At 53.7% G+C, this 18,200-nt stretch overlaps 1 protein-coding gene across 1 annotated transcript; it reads left to right on the forward strand.

The window, feature by feature from the left end:
- Positions 1–271: 271 nt before the first annotated feature.
- On the forward strand, positions 272–6,915 carry LOC135288465 (serine/threonine-protein kinase pim-1-like). The gene is made up of 8 exons (XM_064401854.1): positions 272–350; positions 3,755–3,861; positions 3,981–4,031; positions 4,236–4,602; positions 5,250–5,426; positions 5,674–5,823; positions 6,042–6,157; positions 6,774–6,915. The coding sequence occupies exons 1-6, from the start codon at positions 272–274 to the stop codon at positions 5,778–5,780; spliced, it is 888 nt and encodes a 295-aa protein (XP_064257924.1). The 3' UTR covers positions 5,781–5,823; positions 6,042–6,157; positions 6,774–6,915.
- The last annotated feature ends 11,285 nt before the right edge of the window (positions 6,916–18,200 follow it).

Below are 18,200 nucleotides of genomic sequence, written 5' to 3' on the forward strand. Positions count from 1 at the left end.
GGTGCTGTGTCCAGTTCTGGGACCCCAAATTTAGCAAGAATTGGAGGGGCTGGAGTGTGTCCAGAGAAGGGCAACAAGGCTGGTGAAGGGTCTGGAGCAAAAATCCTGTGAAGAGAGGCTGAGGGAGCTGGGGTTGTTTATCCTGGAGAAGAGGAGGCCCGGGGGAGACAAGGTGGTGTCAGGGCACAGGTTGGACTTGATGATCTCCAAGGACTTTTCCAACCTTGCTGATTCTGGGATTCTCTGAAACCACCCTTGCAGCAGTTGCACGATGAGCCCTGGGCCTCCTCCTCAGAAGCGCAAGCAGCCCAGGTGCCTCAGCTTCTCCTCCCAGGCCCAAAGCCCATCCTGTCAGTCCTGCAGAGCCTCTGCAGCTCCTCCTCATTGCCCAGAACAGGGACCCCACAGGCAGACACAGCAGCCCAGATGTGCCCCCCTGGCCTGTGGTGCCTCTGGCAAGGGAGCAGCACCAGGCACTGCAGGAGCCTGCAGACAATTCCTGCAGCACCTGGGGGATGATCCTGCTGCCCAAGGGACCTTCCCATGGTGCCAAGTCAGGAACTGCAATGGGGAGTGGGGCCAGAGAGGAAAGGGCAAACAGGGATGGGCTTTTTGCAGGGGAGGGAACAGGGGTGGGCAACAGGAAGAAATTTGTACCAAAAAAAGGGGGGAAAAAAGCAAAGGTGAAGCCAAGGAAATGCTCAGGGCTGTTCAGGGGTGGCTGACAGACAGCCCTGGCTCTGAGCAATAGCGTCTGCAGTGGGACAGGAATCTCCCAGCTAATGGGAACAAAGTTTCTGGCTGACTGCAGAGGCCAGGACAAAGCTGAGTGGTTTCCCTGGTGTCCCCCAGCTCTTCCTGGCCCCAGGGGCTGATGACATTTGTGCTCCCTCAGGTTCATGTCCCCACAGCAGCAGCATGGGGGTGCTCCTGCCTGCTCTGTGCAATGCAAACAGGGGCTCCTGAGCCACTGCTGCCGTGGCTGTGCCTGCAAGGATGCAGCACCTCTGTGAGCTGGGGGAGAGGCCAGGGCTGCAGAGGGGGGATGTTGTTGGCAGCTCCATGAGGACGCTCTGGGACGCTGCCCTGGGCTGTGCAGCACCCTGGGGATGGATCAGCCCCTGCTCTGCTGCTCCTTCCCGTCTCCCCCAGGGCCCTTGCAGAGCCCCAGCCATGCTGTTTGCCCCCAGCCTGCCCACGGCCAGCCTGGGGCTGCTCACCCTGGGGCTTTTCTGTGCTGAGCATTGGCCTGGCCGTGTTCTTGAGAGAGCCTGGGCAAGGAGCCTGGAGGCCCCAGGGCCTGGCCTGAGGGTCAGTGCTGCCCCAGCAGTGCCCATGGCCTGTCCCTGCTGCAGCCCCGGCACTGCCACCCCCAGGACTGTGCCCGGCCCCGAGAGCACTCAGGCCCTGCAGCAACACCAGGGCCACCAGGGCAGCGGGGCAGGGCCACAGCAGCAGCATTGGCAACACCAAGTGCTGCTGCTGCTGCTGGGCACAGCTGCTGTGCCAGCACTGATCTGCCCCAGCTCTGCACACCGACATTGCTGCTGCAGCTCCAGAGAAGGCAAGAATAGAGGGATCTCTGCAGAAAACTTTGCTGGGAGATCCTTTAGTTCCTTTAAAACCTTTGAGACTGCAGCCCCTCATTGGCACAGTCTGTGGCCACAGGGAAGGTGGAGAGAAACAAAGTCAGAGATGGCAGAAACAATCGTCTAGCTTTAGGAAGAATATTTAAAAAGAAAAACGACAGGGAAATCAAAGAACCAAACCAAAAGAGCTATAAAAGATTACTTTTATTACAAGTGATTTGCCCAAATTAGCAATCAGTTTAATGCTTCCTAAGATGTCCAGTCATCAGTCTCCTCACTGCAGCCTTGAGCTCCTGGTTCCTCAGGCTGTAGATGAGGGGATTCAGGGCTGGAGGCACCACTGAATACAGAACTGACACCAACAGATCCAGGCATGCAGAGGAAATGGAGGAGGGTTTCAGGTGGGCAAGTATTGCAGTGCTGAGAAATGCATTTCTCCTGCATTTTCCCTTTTCAGATTCTTTCAGTCATCTCCTCAGAGGTACAGTTTGTTTTGGGGCTTTTCATGAACTGATTGTACTCTTGATTTAGATGGAGACTGTGGAATTGTTTTTAGATGTAGAAGAATCTGGACTGAAGACAGAAACAAACTCCCTGTCAGCCCATTTTCATCTTCTAGATCATTTTCAAGATGTCCTTGGGGGTGTTGGAATGATAATCACACACCTCTCCACTTCTGGCTGCAGGCTCTAGAGTTTCTTTCTCTGCATTCAGTCAGGCTTGCATTCCCTAAGAGTTCTTGGTAGCCTGTCATCTTTTCTTAGGGTAGAACAGTAACAATGAAAACCTTACCAATGGCACAACTGCCCAGCCCACAAGGAAAAGAAAAGAACAAGCTGTCAAATTCTTCAAATATTTCTCCTGCTTTGCTGCAAGTGTTGTGCTGCACCCACAGTGTGGAAAGCTGCAGTTGGTGGCACACCTTGTGACACAAGCTGCACCTCGTTCTCCGGGAAAGGTTCTTGGAAAAAGCAAACAGGACTGAGGAGAAGATTCTGGAAAAAATGAAAGAGCTTTTAAGAAATTAAATGAAAATTGAAACAATTCAAGATGTTTTTCTCGATTTGTTTTTATGCTCCCCTTTTCCATCTTGCACTAGTTGTCCATCCCATTAATTCCAAACAGATCTCACTTCTAAGATCACTTCTAAGATCCATGAGTTGGCAAGTTTTAGACATTTTAAGATACCATGACCTAGACACACTTTGGCTTCCCCTGTTTTTCTTGGAAATCAATGCTGGAGAGGTAAGTGCAGTGCTTGGGTCAGGTACAAATTCTGCATTCAGGGAATGCGCTCTGAGAGTGTTTGACCCTCAGCAGGGACAATGCACAGCAGTGACCGAGGGGATTCCTGAGCCACTGTGCAGGAGTCCAGACTCTGGATCTTGGCTGAACTCGGCAAAGTTCCCGTGTTTGGACAGGCTCAGGGGCTGCCCTCGGGGAACGTGGGGCTCGGGGCGGGGCGAGCGGGCAACGGACAAACGGACACGGGGACAAACGGCCCCGGAGCTTCAGTTGCAGCAGCGGCAGCAGCGGCAGCAGCGGCAGCAGCAGCAGCGGCAGCTTCGGCGATAGAAGAAACTTTAGATTCCCTTCTCCTCTCCCTTTCCCGCCGCCCCGTACCTCTCCCGCTCTCCCTTTCCCGCCGTCCCTCTCCTCTCCCCGCCTCCCTCTCCCCGTGCCGGGCCGGGCCATGCCCCCGGCCCGCCCCCGGCCCCGGGCGGGGCTGCCCCGTGCCCGCCCCCGGCCGTCCCGCCGCCGCCTGGCCTCAGCCCGGCTCTGGCCGTGCTGGCGCTGGCGGTGCTGGGCGGGCGTCAATGCCTGGGGCTGGGGCGGCTTCACCGGCTTTTGGCTCCGCCTGGCCCGGCCCCGGCCCCGGCCCCGGCCCCGGCCCCGGCCCCGGCCCCGGCCCCGACCCCGAGCCCGGCCCCGGCTCCTCCCGGGGCCCGCGGAGGACACAGGCGGCGTTGCCTCTCCCGCCGCCTCCGCTGCGGCTTGCCCGGCCCGAGCTCCGCCGCTCGGCAGCGCAGCCGCCGGCCCCGAGCCTCCCGTGCCGCGTTCCGAAAACCGAACGCCGGGGGATGGCCGGGCCGGGGCGGGTGAGGGGCGCTCGGGGGCCGTTGCTGGCCCCGGGCCGAGCGCTGACAGCCGCGTCTCGCCCGCAGGGAAGGCGCAGGAGGCCCTACAGGAGCGGTACCGCCTGGGTTCCCTGCTGGGGCGCGGCGGATTCGGCAGCGTCTGCTCGGCGACGCGGCTCTCGGACGGCGCCCCGGTGAGCGGCGGGGCCGGTGGCGGGCGGAGGAGGAGGGGGCGCAGGAGGAGGAGGAGGAGGAGGATGGGGCTGGGCAGGGCAGGCGTTGAGCTGAACCCGCTGCTCCCCTTGGCTTGCAGGTCGCCATCAAAAGGGTGCCACGGAACCGCATCCGGCACTGGAGCGAGCTGGTGAGTGAGCCGGGACAGCGGGAGAAGCCGGGCCGTGCCGGGCGGGGATGAGCTGAGCCCCGGCATGGTGGAAGCCGCCAGGACGTCCCGAGGGAGAGTGGGCGTGGGGCCAGCGCAGGGCGCAGAGCATCCCGGGCTGGCTGAGGGGTTGCCCAGCCCTGGCCCGGCATCGGCCCCACTGACGGCATCGTGCTCCTCCCGCAGCCCGACGGCACCAGCGCTCCCCTGGAGGTTGTGCTGCAGGACAAGGTGTCCACTGGCTTTCCCGGTGTCGTAAAGCTGCTGGAGTGGCTTGAGCTCCCCAGCGACATTGTCATGGTGCTGCAGCGGCCAGAGCAGTCTCAGGACCTCCTGCATTTCATTCGGGCACGGGGGTTCCTGCGCGAGGAGGTGGCACGGCCGCTGTTCCGCCAGGTGCTGGAGGCCGTGCGGCACTGCACCAGCTGCGGGGTCCTGCACCGCGACATCAAACCAGCGAACATCCTGGTTGACCTGGCCACCGGGCAGGCTAAGCTGATTGACTTTGGCTGTGGCACCTACCTGCAAGACACAGCCTACACTCACTTTGCAGGTGAGCCTACACAGGGCTGTGCTCCCGCTCCTGGCATCTCATGGCCCAACATCTCTCAGCCCAAGCTGGCTGTGGCAGCGGGGATTCTCCCTTTTGCTGCCACTCAGGGGACTGAATCTGCAGCTGAGTTGCTTTAGAGCAGGGGTGGGTGGGGAGCCAGCTTCCAGCCCTGCTGGCAGCCTTTGCCCACCATTGTGCCCAGGACTGGGGCTGGGCTGGGGCAGCCAGCCTGACAAAAACAGCCGTGGGTGGGGGTAGCAGAGAGGGAGGTTGGAACCTGTGTCCCAGCCAGTTTGTGTGCAGGCAAGAGGAAGGGCTTGGACTGCTCCACTTGCCCTGTTTGTCTTGGCTTTATAATATGTTTGGGGCAATGCAGGCAGGGAGAATGAGGGCATGGTTTTTCCCCAGCACGCAGTGGGTATTTCCTTTGCATGTCATGGTCAGGCCTAGCCAGGGCTTCCACTGTCCCCTTCCCACACCAGTGGCTTCTTTTGCAATCCCAAGTTTGTACACCAGTCCCAGGTGCTGGTGAGAGGACAGTGGTCACCCTGTGTGCCACTGATGCAGCCCTCGCCCGCCCAGGGATGCTGGGGCCAGGCTCTGGGAGCAGCAGCATCCCCCTGATGAACTCCATCTGTATTCCACAGGAACACCATCATACAGCCCCCCGGAATGGACCCGCTTTGGCTGGTACCATGGCGAGCCAGCTACCATCTGGTCCCTGGGCATCCTGCTGCACGAGATGGTCTGTGGGAAGATGCCTTTCAGGAGGGGCTGGAACTTCAGCTGGGGCCAGCTCTCGCTGCCACAACGGCTCTCTCCAGGTGGATCCTCTTCTCTGGGCATGGGTGCAATACCAGTGCTGGGAGACAGCAGCGGGCTCGGGAGCGTCCCGCTCTGGCAGCTGCTGAGGAGGTGGCACATGTCCTGCTCTCCCCCAAAACCAAGAATTGATGGGAAAGTTCAGGCCCAGCTCTGAGCGCATCCAGCATGGCCTGGGCAGGGAATAGTGGGGCAAAACCAACAGGAGCCTTCTCCAGCTGACGGGCAGTTTCTGGTTTCTCTCCCCAGAGTGCCAAAATCTGATCGGGTGGTGTTTATCCATGCACCCCTTGGCCAGACCCTCATTAGAAGAGGTGTACTGTCATCCTTGGATGCAGGATATTCATCTGCCCTAGAAGAAGGGAGAGAGCCACAGGCACACTTAGATCCAGGGCCCTGGTAAGTTACAGCTGCACACATGCCTTGGCAATGAGAAGCAAAGGAACCCAGCCTGTGTCACTGCACCAGGGTCATGGGATGGGAACACGCAGCCCTTGTGCTGGAGCTGAGCTGCTCTGCCCAGCCCTGGTGGCTGCCATCCAAGCAGGTTTTGCTTGACCTGGTTCCCTGACAGCTGGGGCCCTGGGCAGAGCCCTGACGGCCTGGTCTCACCCCAGGGAAAGAGAAGGAGCCCCTGGAGAAGCTGTACCGGGTGGGACTGCTGCTGCAGGAGACAGCGAGGATGACATGATGATGACAACCTCTCCCTGGACCTGGCCACCAGCAGTTGAAGGTGATGCACTATGATTGTGGCACCTTCTTCAAAGCCAAACTCCACAGGGAGTTTGCAGATGAGTCCACATGTGGGGAAATGCTCCCAGATTTGGGCATTGCCCAGCCTGGCTGGGAAGCAAAGGTTGCCCCTTTGCTGGGGCAGATGGAACTAAATCTTCAGTCAGCTGCCCAGCTGCTTTTTTGGCAGGGCTGGTGGGATGGGCTGGAGTGGGTACGAAATGGGAGTGGGCTCCTGGCCCTGCCAACAGCCCCCAGCACCCACCGTGCCCCGGGCTGGGGCTGGGGCTGGGGCAGCCAGCCCGACACAAACCCCCGTGGTGGGAGCAGAAGTGGGACTCCAGAACCTGTGCAGGGGCTGCTTTGCTGTGCAGGCAAGGAAGGGCTTGGGCTGCTCCACTGCCCTTGTTTGCTTTGGGATCACTGTTATTTTGGGGGGCAGTGCAGAGGGAAAGAGAGAAAGTGTGGACCTCCCTCACCCATGGCTGGATTTTTCCCTAGCATGTAGGGGTTGGGCCTTCCTCAAGGCCCTGACAGAGCTAAGAGTTTTGACCTTTCTTCTTCTTTTCCCTTTTTGTCTCTAACCTCTTTTCAACAATTTGTTTGTTTTTTTCTAGAGGAAGCATTCTAGGTGGTCCAGTCTGGATTGGGAAGTGCTTGGGACCAGCTGCAGCGTGGATGGGCCGTGCCCTTGGAGCAGGCTGAGGACATCGTTTGGGACCAGCTTTTCTTCCAGCCGTGGATGGCGTGAGGTGGGTGCCCGTCTGCTTGGCAGGGTGGGATCAGAGCTTTTGGGAGATGGCAGCGAGCACAGGAGCATCCTGCTCTGGGCAGCTGCTGAGCAGGTGGATGTGCCATGGCTGGCTGCAGGCTGGGCACATGTCCTGCCCTCCTGCCCTGCTCCCAAAGACAGCACTGATGGGCAGCTCTGGGCACAGCTCTGGGCACAGCCAGCACGGCCTGGGCACTGCGGGCAGCTGGGACAAGGGGACAGGAGCCCTCAGCTGACGGGCAGTTTCTGCTTTCTCTCCTTGCAGCCAGGCTCTGCAGATGCTGAGGATGCTCTGGGCTCTGGCAGGGCTCTGCTGGAGCTCAGCACCGGGCTGGAATCAGCCAAAGAAGAAATGGTGTCACCTGCAGCACAGACTTGCTTGAGCATTTTGACAACGCAGCTCAAGTTTGCAGCGTGGACACCTCCAAGGGAAAACATGACACCTCCCAAAAATTAAAATTGTTCAATACCTTCTGAAATCAAATCAATCTGGAATGACTCCAAATGACGTTTTTCAGCTTGCTCAAGATGTAGCTCAGCCCTTCTCTGAACAGTTCTCTCCCCCACCTGCCTTTTACTTCTCAACTGCTCCCTTTTTTCCCCCAGTGAATTCCCAGCCCATCACAGTCTCCTTTACTTGCTGGCCTTCCGTGTTGCCCCTGACCACAAGGAAGGCCGAGCCCCAGGCTTAGGGACTCGTGCTGTCACTGGCTGAGGAGCAGCAATGTCTCAGAGGTCCAGTGGGATTTTAGTGTCATTCAGAGCCACTCTCCAGCCCTCAGCTCTCCTCACTGCTGAGTTCCCACTCCCTTTTCTTCATCCTTGCAGCAGGATGAGCTCTGTGAATCCCCTTGAGCCTCCCCACTCTTCCCAGCCCACACAGCCACCTCAGTGAGGCTGAAGCTGAAGCTTCTCTGTCTCCTCTGGCACACCAGTCCAGTCCCCTGTGTGGGGAGCCCCAGCCCCAGAGCACAGCACACAGCAGTGCAGTCCGGGCTGGAGCAGCTGCCCTGCAGCCCTGGCTTGGCTGTTTGTGGCAGCTGAATGCTCCCTGTTTCCAGCTGTCCCTGCAGGATGGCCCCGGGGCAGAGCCCAGCTGGGCTCCCACTGCAGCCCCTGGAGCTTGGGGCAGACAGTGCTCCCAGAGCTGAGGTTCATGGGGAGCACCCGCAGCTGTGCCTCGCACTCAGTGCTGGCAAGTGGTGTGTTCTCATCTCCTGCAGCCTGAGGGGAAAACAACCTGTGCTGCCAGGCCAGCACTGCCCCTCTGGGCAGGGACAATGCTGAAGGGCTTTCCCATTCCAGAGGAGCTGGTACTGAGCCTTGGCAGGGCCTGGCAGGGCTGGAGCCAGGTCTGGCCTGCTGTCTGGGACTCGCTGCCCACCAACCGCCCCCACCCACCACGCTCCATCCTCCAGAGACAGAAGGTTCTGTGTGTGCCAGGGGCTCTTGGATGTCTCTGTATCCATGGACAGAAGGGTCTGTGTGTGCCAGGGGCTCTTGGATGTCTGTGCATCCATGGACAGAAGGCTCTGTGTGTGCCAGGGGCTCTTGGATGTCTCTGTATCCATGGACAGAAGGGTCTGTGTATGCCAGGGGCTCTTGGATGTCTCTGTATCCAGTTACAGAAGGGTCTGTGTGTGCCAGGGGCTCTTGGATGTCTGTGCATCCATGGACTGAAGGGTCTGTGTGTGCCAGGGGCTCTTGGATGTCTCTGTATCCATGGACAGAAGGGTCTGTGTGTGCCAGAGACTCTTGGATGTCTGTGCATCCATGGACAGAAGGCTCTGTGTGTGCCTGGGTTTCCATAATGTCTCTGTACCCATGGGTATGGCATGAACATGGACAGTGAAAGTGTCAGTCATGTTGCTTGCACACTCCTTCCTTTGTATACAAGACAAAACCAGGCACACCCCCAGGTATGGATATATTAATAGGATATGGATGGATAGGGGTTTCCCACAGTGCAGTAACTTTAGCATAACTCACCATTTAACTCGTGGCCAGGGGATTTTTTCCCTACTCTGTGTGAGAAGGTGTCCCAGAGCTGAAGGAGCAGCATTCAGAACAGTTTCAGGATTTCTAGGCAGGAAGTGGAGCTCACAACCATCCACATAACTCGCCATATTCATTGGGATGGGCTGCTGCTTCTCTAGGAATTCGGCCCAATGCAGACATGAGACTTGGAAAAATCCCAGCTCTCTGTGGGTTTGTGCAAAAGGGGGAGCAGCACAAACACTTTGTGCCTGCCTGGGGGACACAAGGTCCAAGGAGCTTTGGTGGCAGAGGGTGACCTGGGCTGGTGGCAGGTGAAGTTCCATTCTGTGACATTCTCAGAGTGGCACAGGACAAAGGTCCAAGTACCCCCAACACCACTGATTAAGTCCTTGGAGTGCTGTACATCCTCTAGGAAAAGCTGCTGTCAGACAATCTATTGGGATTTATAACTTTCATTTGCAACACTTTAAATCCAAATTTCAAACTGCAATATTTTTACACTCAAGACACAGTAATGCATAAATGCATAATAGATCTTTCAATTTCCTATTGATTCCATCACAATTTAAAATAACATAATATTGCAAACAAAACCCTGAATGTTTTAAAAAAGGGATGCTGAGGTCAGTAAGATGAATCCATGCCATCAGAACATTTACAGAGTAACTGATTTCTCTTCTTAAAAAGATCAGTTGCCTCTTAATGCAAAGTTACCAAAGATTTTCACTACACATTTGTTTTTTTGGTTTTATCTTTCATATTTTTTTCTTTCCTTTTTTGTCCAGTGTTTTTAACAGAGAACTCAGAGAACTCCTACAAAAGGAATGTACAGCAAAATGAGAAATATTTCTGATAAACAATGAAAATGTAGGCTCCTCCTCTGTTTCCTTTTCTATGGATACCCTGAAGAAAATTATCTAGCAGATATGAGCAGAGGTGTGAAGTGTTTCATTTGGACTGTGCTGGAGTTCAGCACTGCTGACATCCTGATCTAGTCAAGAGCTGCAGAATTCTTTTGCAGATCTCGAACCTTGTGTTTGCAGGCACAGCACCTGCAGTGCTGACACACCAATGCACATGAATAACTCTGTTATTCCCTCTCAGAATTTGGGCTCTGCCCCAGCACGAGGTGCTGCAGCCCTTTGCTCCTGGTTCCCGTATGGAGCAGCTCCCTTCCTGCTGGCTGAGCTGCTCAGGCAGAGCCCGGCAGCTCCTGGCCCTGCAGGGCTGAGGCTTTTCCCCACTGCTGGGCACAGACTGATGGAGCAGCACTGCTGAACACGGGCACACCCAGAGGCACCAGGAGCAGCTGCCTTTGGCCACCTGAGGCTCCAAGGCCCAAACTCTGAGCAGCCAGGGCTGGAAGAGACTCGCAGGCTCCCTGGTGGCTGTGCTGCCCCACTTGTGCCCTGTCGCTACAGGACACAAGACAACACGACGCAGACACGCTGCTGCTCTCAGACAGGAAAAAAAAGAGTTTATTTTCTGACTCCTACATTTATAGATTTCCAAAGGTGACAGAGGATTGGAAGGTGAAAGTGCCACCTCTCCAGGGACACTGGACAAACCAACAGTCCATCAAATTTCTCCTCCTCCATGAAAGAATGCAAACAATAAGTTGTTGACAGAAAAGTGTGTGAGAAAGTTTCATACAAGAATGCAAACATCAGAAGGCTTTAGAAAGTCTTAAAAAATCAGGGCGACAGTGCCCAGCCCAGCTCTGCCTGGGGCAGAGGGAGAACAAGGGGCAGCTCCCTCCCAGCCCAGCCCAGGGACCCCTCCAGCCCCAGGGCTTGGGGCACTGTCAGCACCTGCTGCTCCAGCCACCACTCCTGCTGACCCTGACAGCAACACCCAAACTGGGGCTGATCCTGAGGAAACAGCAGCAGGGCCTGGATCTGATCCCTGACTCTGGGGCAGGGCTGGACAAATGACCCCACAGCAGCAGCAGCAGCAGCACATGGAGCTGACTTTCAGCACAGCCCCTGCCACTCTTCCCTCCCGTGTGCAGCGGTGTCACAGCAGCCTGAGGCACCTGGGAGCCCCCAGTGCCAGCAGGGACTTGAGATGGCAGCCCTGGGCTCCTGGAGGTTTTGCAAGGAACAGAGGTGGGGACTCCCTGTCCATGGGGAGCTTCCAGATGGAAAAGGCTGCTGTGACCAGGCAGCTCCAAGGGCAAAGAAAGGAGAGTCTCGACCACTGGATCTGAGCCAGTCCCAGAGTCCTGGGCAGCAGCCACTGAGCCCTGGGGGAAGAGAGGGCACAGCAAGAGGGACAAAACCAGGCGAGGTCAGAGACTGGAGAGAGCCAGAGCCAGCAGCAGGAACAGCTGCTTCACTGCACTTTTGGAAAAACCTCTTGGCTGGTTCAAAGCACTGAAGGGCATGAAGGGCAGAGAGGAGGCCTCACCAAACAATGCTCCTGTTTCCACACCCTCCCCTCTCTGTGTCCCAGAAGGAATTGCATGGACTGTATTCAACTCTCCGAGTCATCTCGTTCAGCATGAGCAGCTTAGCACCAGGAGCTGAAGGAGCTGCCGCCACAGGCCACAGGAGCTGAGCAAGAGGGAACTTTTGGAGCAAAGTAATGCTGCTCAAATAGACCTAGCTAAATGCAGCGGATAGAATAATGGAATCACAGCATCCTTTCTGTTGGAAAAGACCTCTGAGCTCATCCAGTCCAGCTGTTCACCCAGCAGTGTCAAGCCCAGCACTAAACCACGTCCCTGAAGTGCCAAGGCCTGGATAACAGCCCTGAGTGAGGCCTGAGCAGCAGGCCGTGAGCCAAAGGTGACTTCTGGATGAACCTTCCAACCAAAGGTTATCTTTGTATCTGCTCACTGATTAAATATGCATGGTCATTAGCATTGTGATGGATGTAGCCACTCCTCAGTGACACATGTATTGGTCTTTTTGTATTTGCAAGCCAGACAGGGCCATGAAATCTGACATCTGGCCTTCTTAGGGGCTGAAGGATCAAAGTCAGCTCTCTTGGTCCCTCCTTGAGCCCTGGCCAGGCTTTGGGAGGAACCCAAGAGGAGGATGAAACCAGATGTTCCTGCACTAGAAGTGCTGTCAGTTTGTTCACTCAGCACTCTCAGAGCTGGGCCCTCTCACAGCGAGGTTGGAGCCTCACCTGTGGCTGGAGGCACCTGCAGGAATTCCCAGTGTCCAGGAGTGGCTCTGCAGCCCTTGGCTGGGACAGCTTCCCCCAGCTGCTGTGTGGATCTGGGGGATGGTGAAGGCTGAGGGTAAATGGTGCTGGATCTTTCTGCAAGCAATCTTTGGTTCTGATGATTGGGTGCATTGCTGAGCTGCTCCTTTTGTGATTCTTTGCTGCTTTGAGCTGCAGTAAATGACACTGATTCCTTCAGTTGCAGTCTGTGTCTTTGGTGCTGACCCTGCCCACTGGTAAAACAAAACTGGCACAGTCTGGCCAGATCACAGCAAAATGTCACTTGTTAAATGTAAATGTGAGGAATCAGTGGCATCAGAAATTCCCAGATGGGAAGCCCTTCCCTGGAGTTGGCTGGCTCTGGAGTGGGCTGAGGTCGCAGCACTGTGTGAGCAGTGGGGCAGTTGGTTAAAAGAAGCTGAACCCCTGGATGTCTTAAAATGTATCCAAAAATTGCATATGGAAAAGGAAAAGAACTTGTGGGTTTGGGCAGACAAAGATGAATTTGTTAACCGTACATTGAAAACAGCACCTTCAGAAGGAACAATTCTTGTTGGAATGCTCCCACATGGAGCAACAGAAGGTTTTAATCTTGAGCTCCAATGCATTTGTGCAAGTGAAATATTAATATCATAAATAACTATGTACATATTTATAGTATAATAAGACCTTAATATATATATTGATATATATATTTTATATATATGTCTATAGCTATCTAGCTATATCTATATTTCTATACCAATATCTATATCTACGTATAAAATAGTAATAATGTGAAATAGTGCTGACAATACTAATTTGGTAGCTTTGGCTGCTCAGGGATGTAACATTAAACACTCTATAGAAAAGGATTGGCCTGGACCCTAATGTCAGAGGTAAACTTTGTGAGATTGTATACAATGAAAAAAGGAGGAGGGCATAAAATTGTCTATTTTTACAGGGTTTGCTGATACTGTGATGCAGAGTGCTTTGTCTGTTACTGTGAAAAATACCGTGATTAAGACTGCAGGGTTTTTCATGTTCCAAACTATCCTCAAGCTGCAGGATTTGTTGAACAGGTGAGGGGGTTGTTAAAAGAGCAGTTGAAAAAAGGAGGAGATGGGAACCTGTCCCCATGGTGAACCCATCTCCCAGATGTGCTCCATACCCTTAACAATGGCCCACTGGGGAAATGGAAACCCCTGGCTGTGCATGGCTGCACCCAGTTTGCAACTACAACCATGGACAGAGAGACTTGGACTGCCTGGGAAATTGTTGTGGGTGTGATGGCCCCTGGCAGGGCCAGCCCAGAGGCTGCAGGGCTGGACCTTCATGCATTGGAATTAATTAGGATAAATCCAAAGCAAATGAAAGCTATCAATACTGAGAGAGGAATTCCGATTCCTCCAGGACACTTGGGTTTGGTAACTGCTCGCTTGGAGCTTGGTCTTGCAAAATGTTCATGTCATGGCAGGAGGAAAGGAGGAATTGATGCTGAATATAAAGGAGAAATTACAGTAATTCTGTTAAACAATTGTCAATAAGATTGGATTATTCAACCCCATGACAGGGTAGCACAATTATTGATATTGCAATTTTAAGCACGATTGTGAAAAATGGAGATCCACCTCCAGTCATTACCATTTGTGGAGATAAAGGGTTTGGATGCAGCAGTCCTAACAATGGAGCCAGAGTGTGGGCCCGGAGGCCAAAAGGCCCTCCTGAGGCAGCTGAAGGAGCAGCTCCTAGGAAATACAATATTGAATCCTGAAACCTGGGCAGGAACAACGGGAATGTCCCTGCAGCCAAGTATTCTGTGTGAGAACAAGTAGATATTACAGGATACTGTTTTACACATCCTGCCAGACCAAATCTCCTTGTTTGCCCCAACGGCCCCTTTGGAAAATGCTCTGATCCACAGGGCTCCCTGTGAATGCTGCTCTGACACTGAGGGACTTGCACACAAATTCCATCCAGGAGCTTTGGTGCCCTCAGGGACTGGGACTCAGCCCCCTTCCAGCCAAAGGGGAAAGGGCCCCACCAAGCCTTGTTAGCCACAGACAACATGCTAAAGCTGACCAGCAAAGGACTTTGGAGGCTTTGTTCTGGAATTGAAAAGGCTCCATCTCCATGGACAACACAATTATTCTTTACTGAAATGAGATTGAGAAAAAAATTAAGAGCAGTGTCACTAAAGTACTATTGATGTCTGTAAGTTGTACCTTGATAGTGTGCCAGAATCTTTGTTTGCCACAAACACCTCCAGTGTTTCACCAAGGGATTAGTTCATCAAAATTTAATGATTAGTTCTGAAAATTTCAAGATCAGGGTAGTCAAAGTACTCCATGTCACTAATTTCTGTGTTTGTTCTCAGCTGAAGTTGGGAGGAATGGGGTTCTCTTGGAGGGCCCACCCTGTGGGGTGGCCAGAACTCAGTCCGTGGGCTCTGACTCGTAACTGTCAGTGAAGGGACAGTTCAAGAAAACACAGGAATACAATGATCCGTTTGACAGGATTCACTAAGATTTCCCTTCAGGAGAAACCCAAGCCTGTTCTAGTTACAGAGGCCACAGTGTGAGAGGATTTCTGTGCTTTACCATCACTCCCAATGTCAGTAGAACTTGGGCTGCTGGAGCTGGTCAGTGTCAGTGTTACCCCACTCCTGGCTGCAGGGCCACCATTTAGGGTCCTTCAGCAACAACCACAAGGAAGAGTTGGGGCCCAGAGAACATTTTCCCCGTGGAGTGCCTTGGGTTTCAGAAAGCAAAAGATTCTGGTTCATCCTGTGCCCCATGTGTGCTGCCCCGTCCTGTGGAGTTGACTGGATGGATTATTAGAAGTAGCAAATGATGCTGTTAAAATGTCCAATAAGCACATCCTATGGGCTCCAACAAACACAAATGGGGACTGCACAGAACCGCATGGCCTTGGATTATCTGCTTGCTGGCCAAGGAGGAGCCTGGGCTGTCATGGGACAGGAATGTTGCACTGCTGTCAGTGATGCGTTAGAAGGCCAACAGTCAGCAATCACCTTGACAGAAAGAGCAGGAGAAGAGTGGCAGAAAGAAGAAAATTCTTCTTGGTGGGATTGGCTTCATGGCTGCCAAATTGGAGGCTGCTGTGAAATGCATTTGTGGCAGTGTCTGTCATCATTGCAGTGTGTGCACTTGGTGTGCACTCTAACATTCCATGTTCAAGTTGTTGTGACACTTTATGCTGGGAAGTGAAGTATTGAGACTTGTCTTAAAAGAGACAGTCTCAAGTAAAGAGAGCATTTGATAAATAACAGAATAACAGCAACTCTTTAGGCATGTTTGAAAAGGAACGTGAATAGCTCTGAGTAATAAAATTTAACAGCACTTAATTGAAGCACAAGGGGAGATGCCGTTATGCCTAATATCTAAATCTAAACTGTGCTATTGAAATAATTGTTATGAAGCTAGTAGTTCACTGTAGCTCTCCGGACCCATCCAAGTAGCAAGGCCTGAACAGGCTGGGATCAAGGCCTGAACAGGCCCAGAGGCAAGGTTCATCTCTAGATGAACCTTCCAAATAAATGGTATATTTGTATCCACTCCCTAACAAAGCATTATTAACAACATGATCAGTGGATGTGTTCCTTGATAAAACATGGATTTCTCTTTCTGTATTTAGAAACCAGACAAGGCCCCATCTGGCCTTGTTTGGGGGTGAAGGATCAAAGTCAACTCCCTTGATTCCTCCTTGAGCCCTGGCCAGGCTTTGGGAGAAACCAAACAGGAGAATGAAACCAGATGTTCCCACCCTAGCAGTGATGTCAGTTTGTTTGTTTGAGAGTGTAAAAGCTGTGTCCTCTCACAGCGGGCTTGGAGGCTCCTTGCCTGCAAAGGTGGAGGCACATGCAGGAATTCCCAGTGTCTGGGAGTGGCTCTGCAGTCCTTGTCTGCCCCAGCTGATGTGTGAATCTGGGTGATGGTAAAGTCTGAGGGTAACTGGTGGTGGATCTTTCTTTAATCACTGTAGGCAATCTTTGTTAGTAATGACTGGATGGATTGCTGAGCTTCTTTTGTAATTCTTTGCTAATGATTATGTGCTTTGCTGAGATTATCCTTTTGTAATTCTTTGCAGCTGTGCATTATATAAATTACAGGATTCCTGAAGTTGGTGTCTGTGTCTTTGGTACTGACCCTTCCCGCTGGTGAAACAGGGTTCCCTGTTGCCTAAGAGTTACCTGGGAAGGCAAAAACCCTCACTCCAACATTTCCCCCTTCCTCCTTGTTCCCCGCACTTCATACACTGAGCATGATGTCCTGTGGTCTGGGGTATCCCCGGGGTCAGTTGGCGTCACCTGTCCTGGCTGTGTCCCCTGCCAAGCTCCCCCCCAGCCCCAGCCCCTGCCCAGCGTGGCTGGAGGAGGGGCAGGACAGGCCTTGGCTCTGTTGCAGCTCAGCAAGAACAAAACCATCTCTGCGTGCTCAGCCCTGTGCTCAGCACCCGGCCCAGCAGTGTCTCAGTGCCAGTGTCTGTGCCCTCAGTCCCTGCCAGGGCTTTCCATGGCAGCTGCCAGGACAGGTGACCCAGGTGTCACCCCCAGTGAGGGCTGCCATGGAAACAGTGCCAGCACTGCCCCTTTCTGTCTGGCTGAGCTGGCTTTTGGCCCTGGCAGTGCCCTTTGCTGCTGGTTCCTGGTGCCTGAGCGGCCAGCGCGGCACAGGGCAGGTGGCCATGGCACAAGCCCCCAGCCAGGGATCCCCTCTGGCTCTGGGCAGTGACAGCAGCCCTGAGCAATGGGCTGGCGCGCTGGGGTCGGTGCAGTGTCCATCCAACAGTGTCTTGTAATGGCCCAGTGCAGACTGGGATGATGATCCACCCTCCCAGCTGGCCCAGGGCAGCTCTGCAGTGCCCTTCCCCACAGCCTGTCTGCACAGAAGCACTTGCTGGGTGCTCTGCATTTCCCTTCCCTCACTCTTGGGTCTCTCCCACACCTCCCAGCTCAGAGCTTTCAGCTGCAAGGAGTTCAAAGCTGGTCTGTCCGTCAGGAGTTGGTCTAATTCTGCCCTGAGCAAACTCTGGATTTGTGTTTATTGCAGAACTTCCTGTGTGTCTAAAACATTCCTTGCAGGGTTCTGCCTTAGGGAAGGGGAACCTCCTTGGTGGCAGCTTGGGCTTGGCACACACTTGAGGAGGATGTCTGTTTTCAATGGGGAAAGTCAGGAGTTTTAGATTGCTTCAAAATATAAAAGAAACTGTACCCTCTTTGGCTGTGTACAGCCAGTTCTCTGAGCAAAGCAGGTCCCCGTTGAGTGAGGAGAGACAAAATGGGCTTGGGGAATGTGGAGCAAGGTTGTCCACACTGGGTCAGAGCTCAAGGCACAGCTTCTCTGAGCAGGCCAGAGCTCCTTAGGAGAGTCCCTGCTGGATCAATATCAGTCACTGAATGCTGCAATCATCTCTTGTGTAATAAGAACAGCAATAAAAGACACCCTTTAAAATAGGAATACATACTTCCTAGAAGCTCTTTGAAATATTTCTCCATAACTGAAAAAGGAAACCCTCCTAATGAACTGCACTAGAGCGGAGGGAAATCAAGGCAGAGCCATGGTTTGGCAGGACTTGCTTGATCCTAATGAGCCCTGTGGTGCATTTAGAGCTGAGCCCTGGAACTTCATGGCCTAAGAGGACATTGCACAAACCTTTCCAGGAGTCCAAGTCAGAGGAAACACCCAAAGTGTCTCAAGGCATTAATGGGTCCCACTGAGGTCCCTCTCCAACACAGGCTCCTCATGTACTAGTTGGAGGAGAGAATTGGTGGCCAGCATAGCACAAAAGCCTCTTAGAGACTCAGTGTGGAAAGGAGAATCCAAAGGACCTTAAACACCTTGAGTGTCTCAAAGCATTAATGAGCCCCTCTGAATGTCAGTAGAAAGCTCTCAAGGGACTCCTTAAAGCAGATTATTGGAGGCCATGATTGCACAAAGCTCTCAGAGACTCCAAGGCAAAAGCAAAACCCAAAGTCCTTGGAAAACCCTGCAGTCCCTGGGAGCATTCAGGAGCCCCCAGGGCCATTCCTAAACAAGGCTCCCCAGGGATTCCTTCCAGCAGATCCCTAAGGCCACTGGGATGTGGGCTAGGGGGGGAT

The sequence above is a fragment of the Passer domesticus genome, chromosome 33, assembly GCF_036417665.1.
Source record: "Passer domesticus isolate bPasDom1 chromosome 33, bPasDom1.hap1, whole genome shotgun sequence".
Classification (NCBI taxonomy): domain Eukaryota; kingdom Metazoa; phylum Chordata; class Aves; order Passeriformes; family Passeridae; genus Passer; species Passer domesticus.

What these genes read in the sequence shown, in the direction of transcription:
- LOC135288465 (XM_064401854.1), top strand. Translation starts at nt 272, where the DNA reads ATGAGCCCTGGGCCTCCTCCTCAGAAGCGCAAGCAGCCCAGGTGCCTC. An exon ending in GGCTCTCGGACGGCGCCCCG is followed by an intron (nt 3,862 to 3,980) that starts GTGAGCGGCGGG and finishes CTTGGCTTGCAG; the next exon opens with GTCGCCATCAAAAGGGTGCC. An exon ending in TCCGGCACTGGAGCGAGCTG is followed by an intron (nt 4,032 to 4,235) that starts GTGAGTGAGCCG and finishes CTCCTCCCGCAG; the next exon opens with CCCGACGGCACCAGCGCTCC.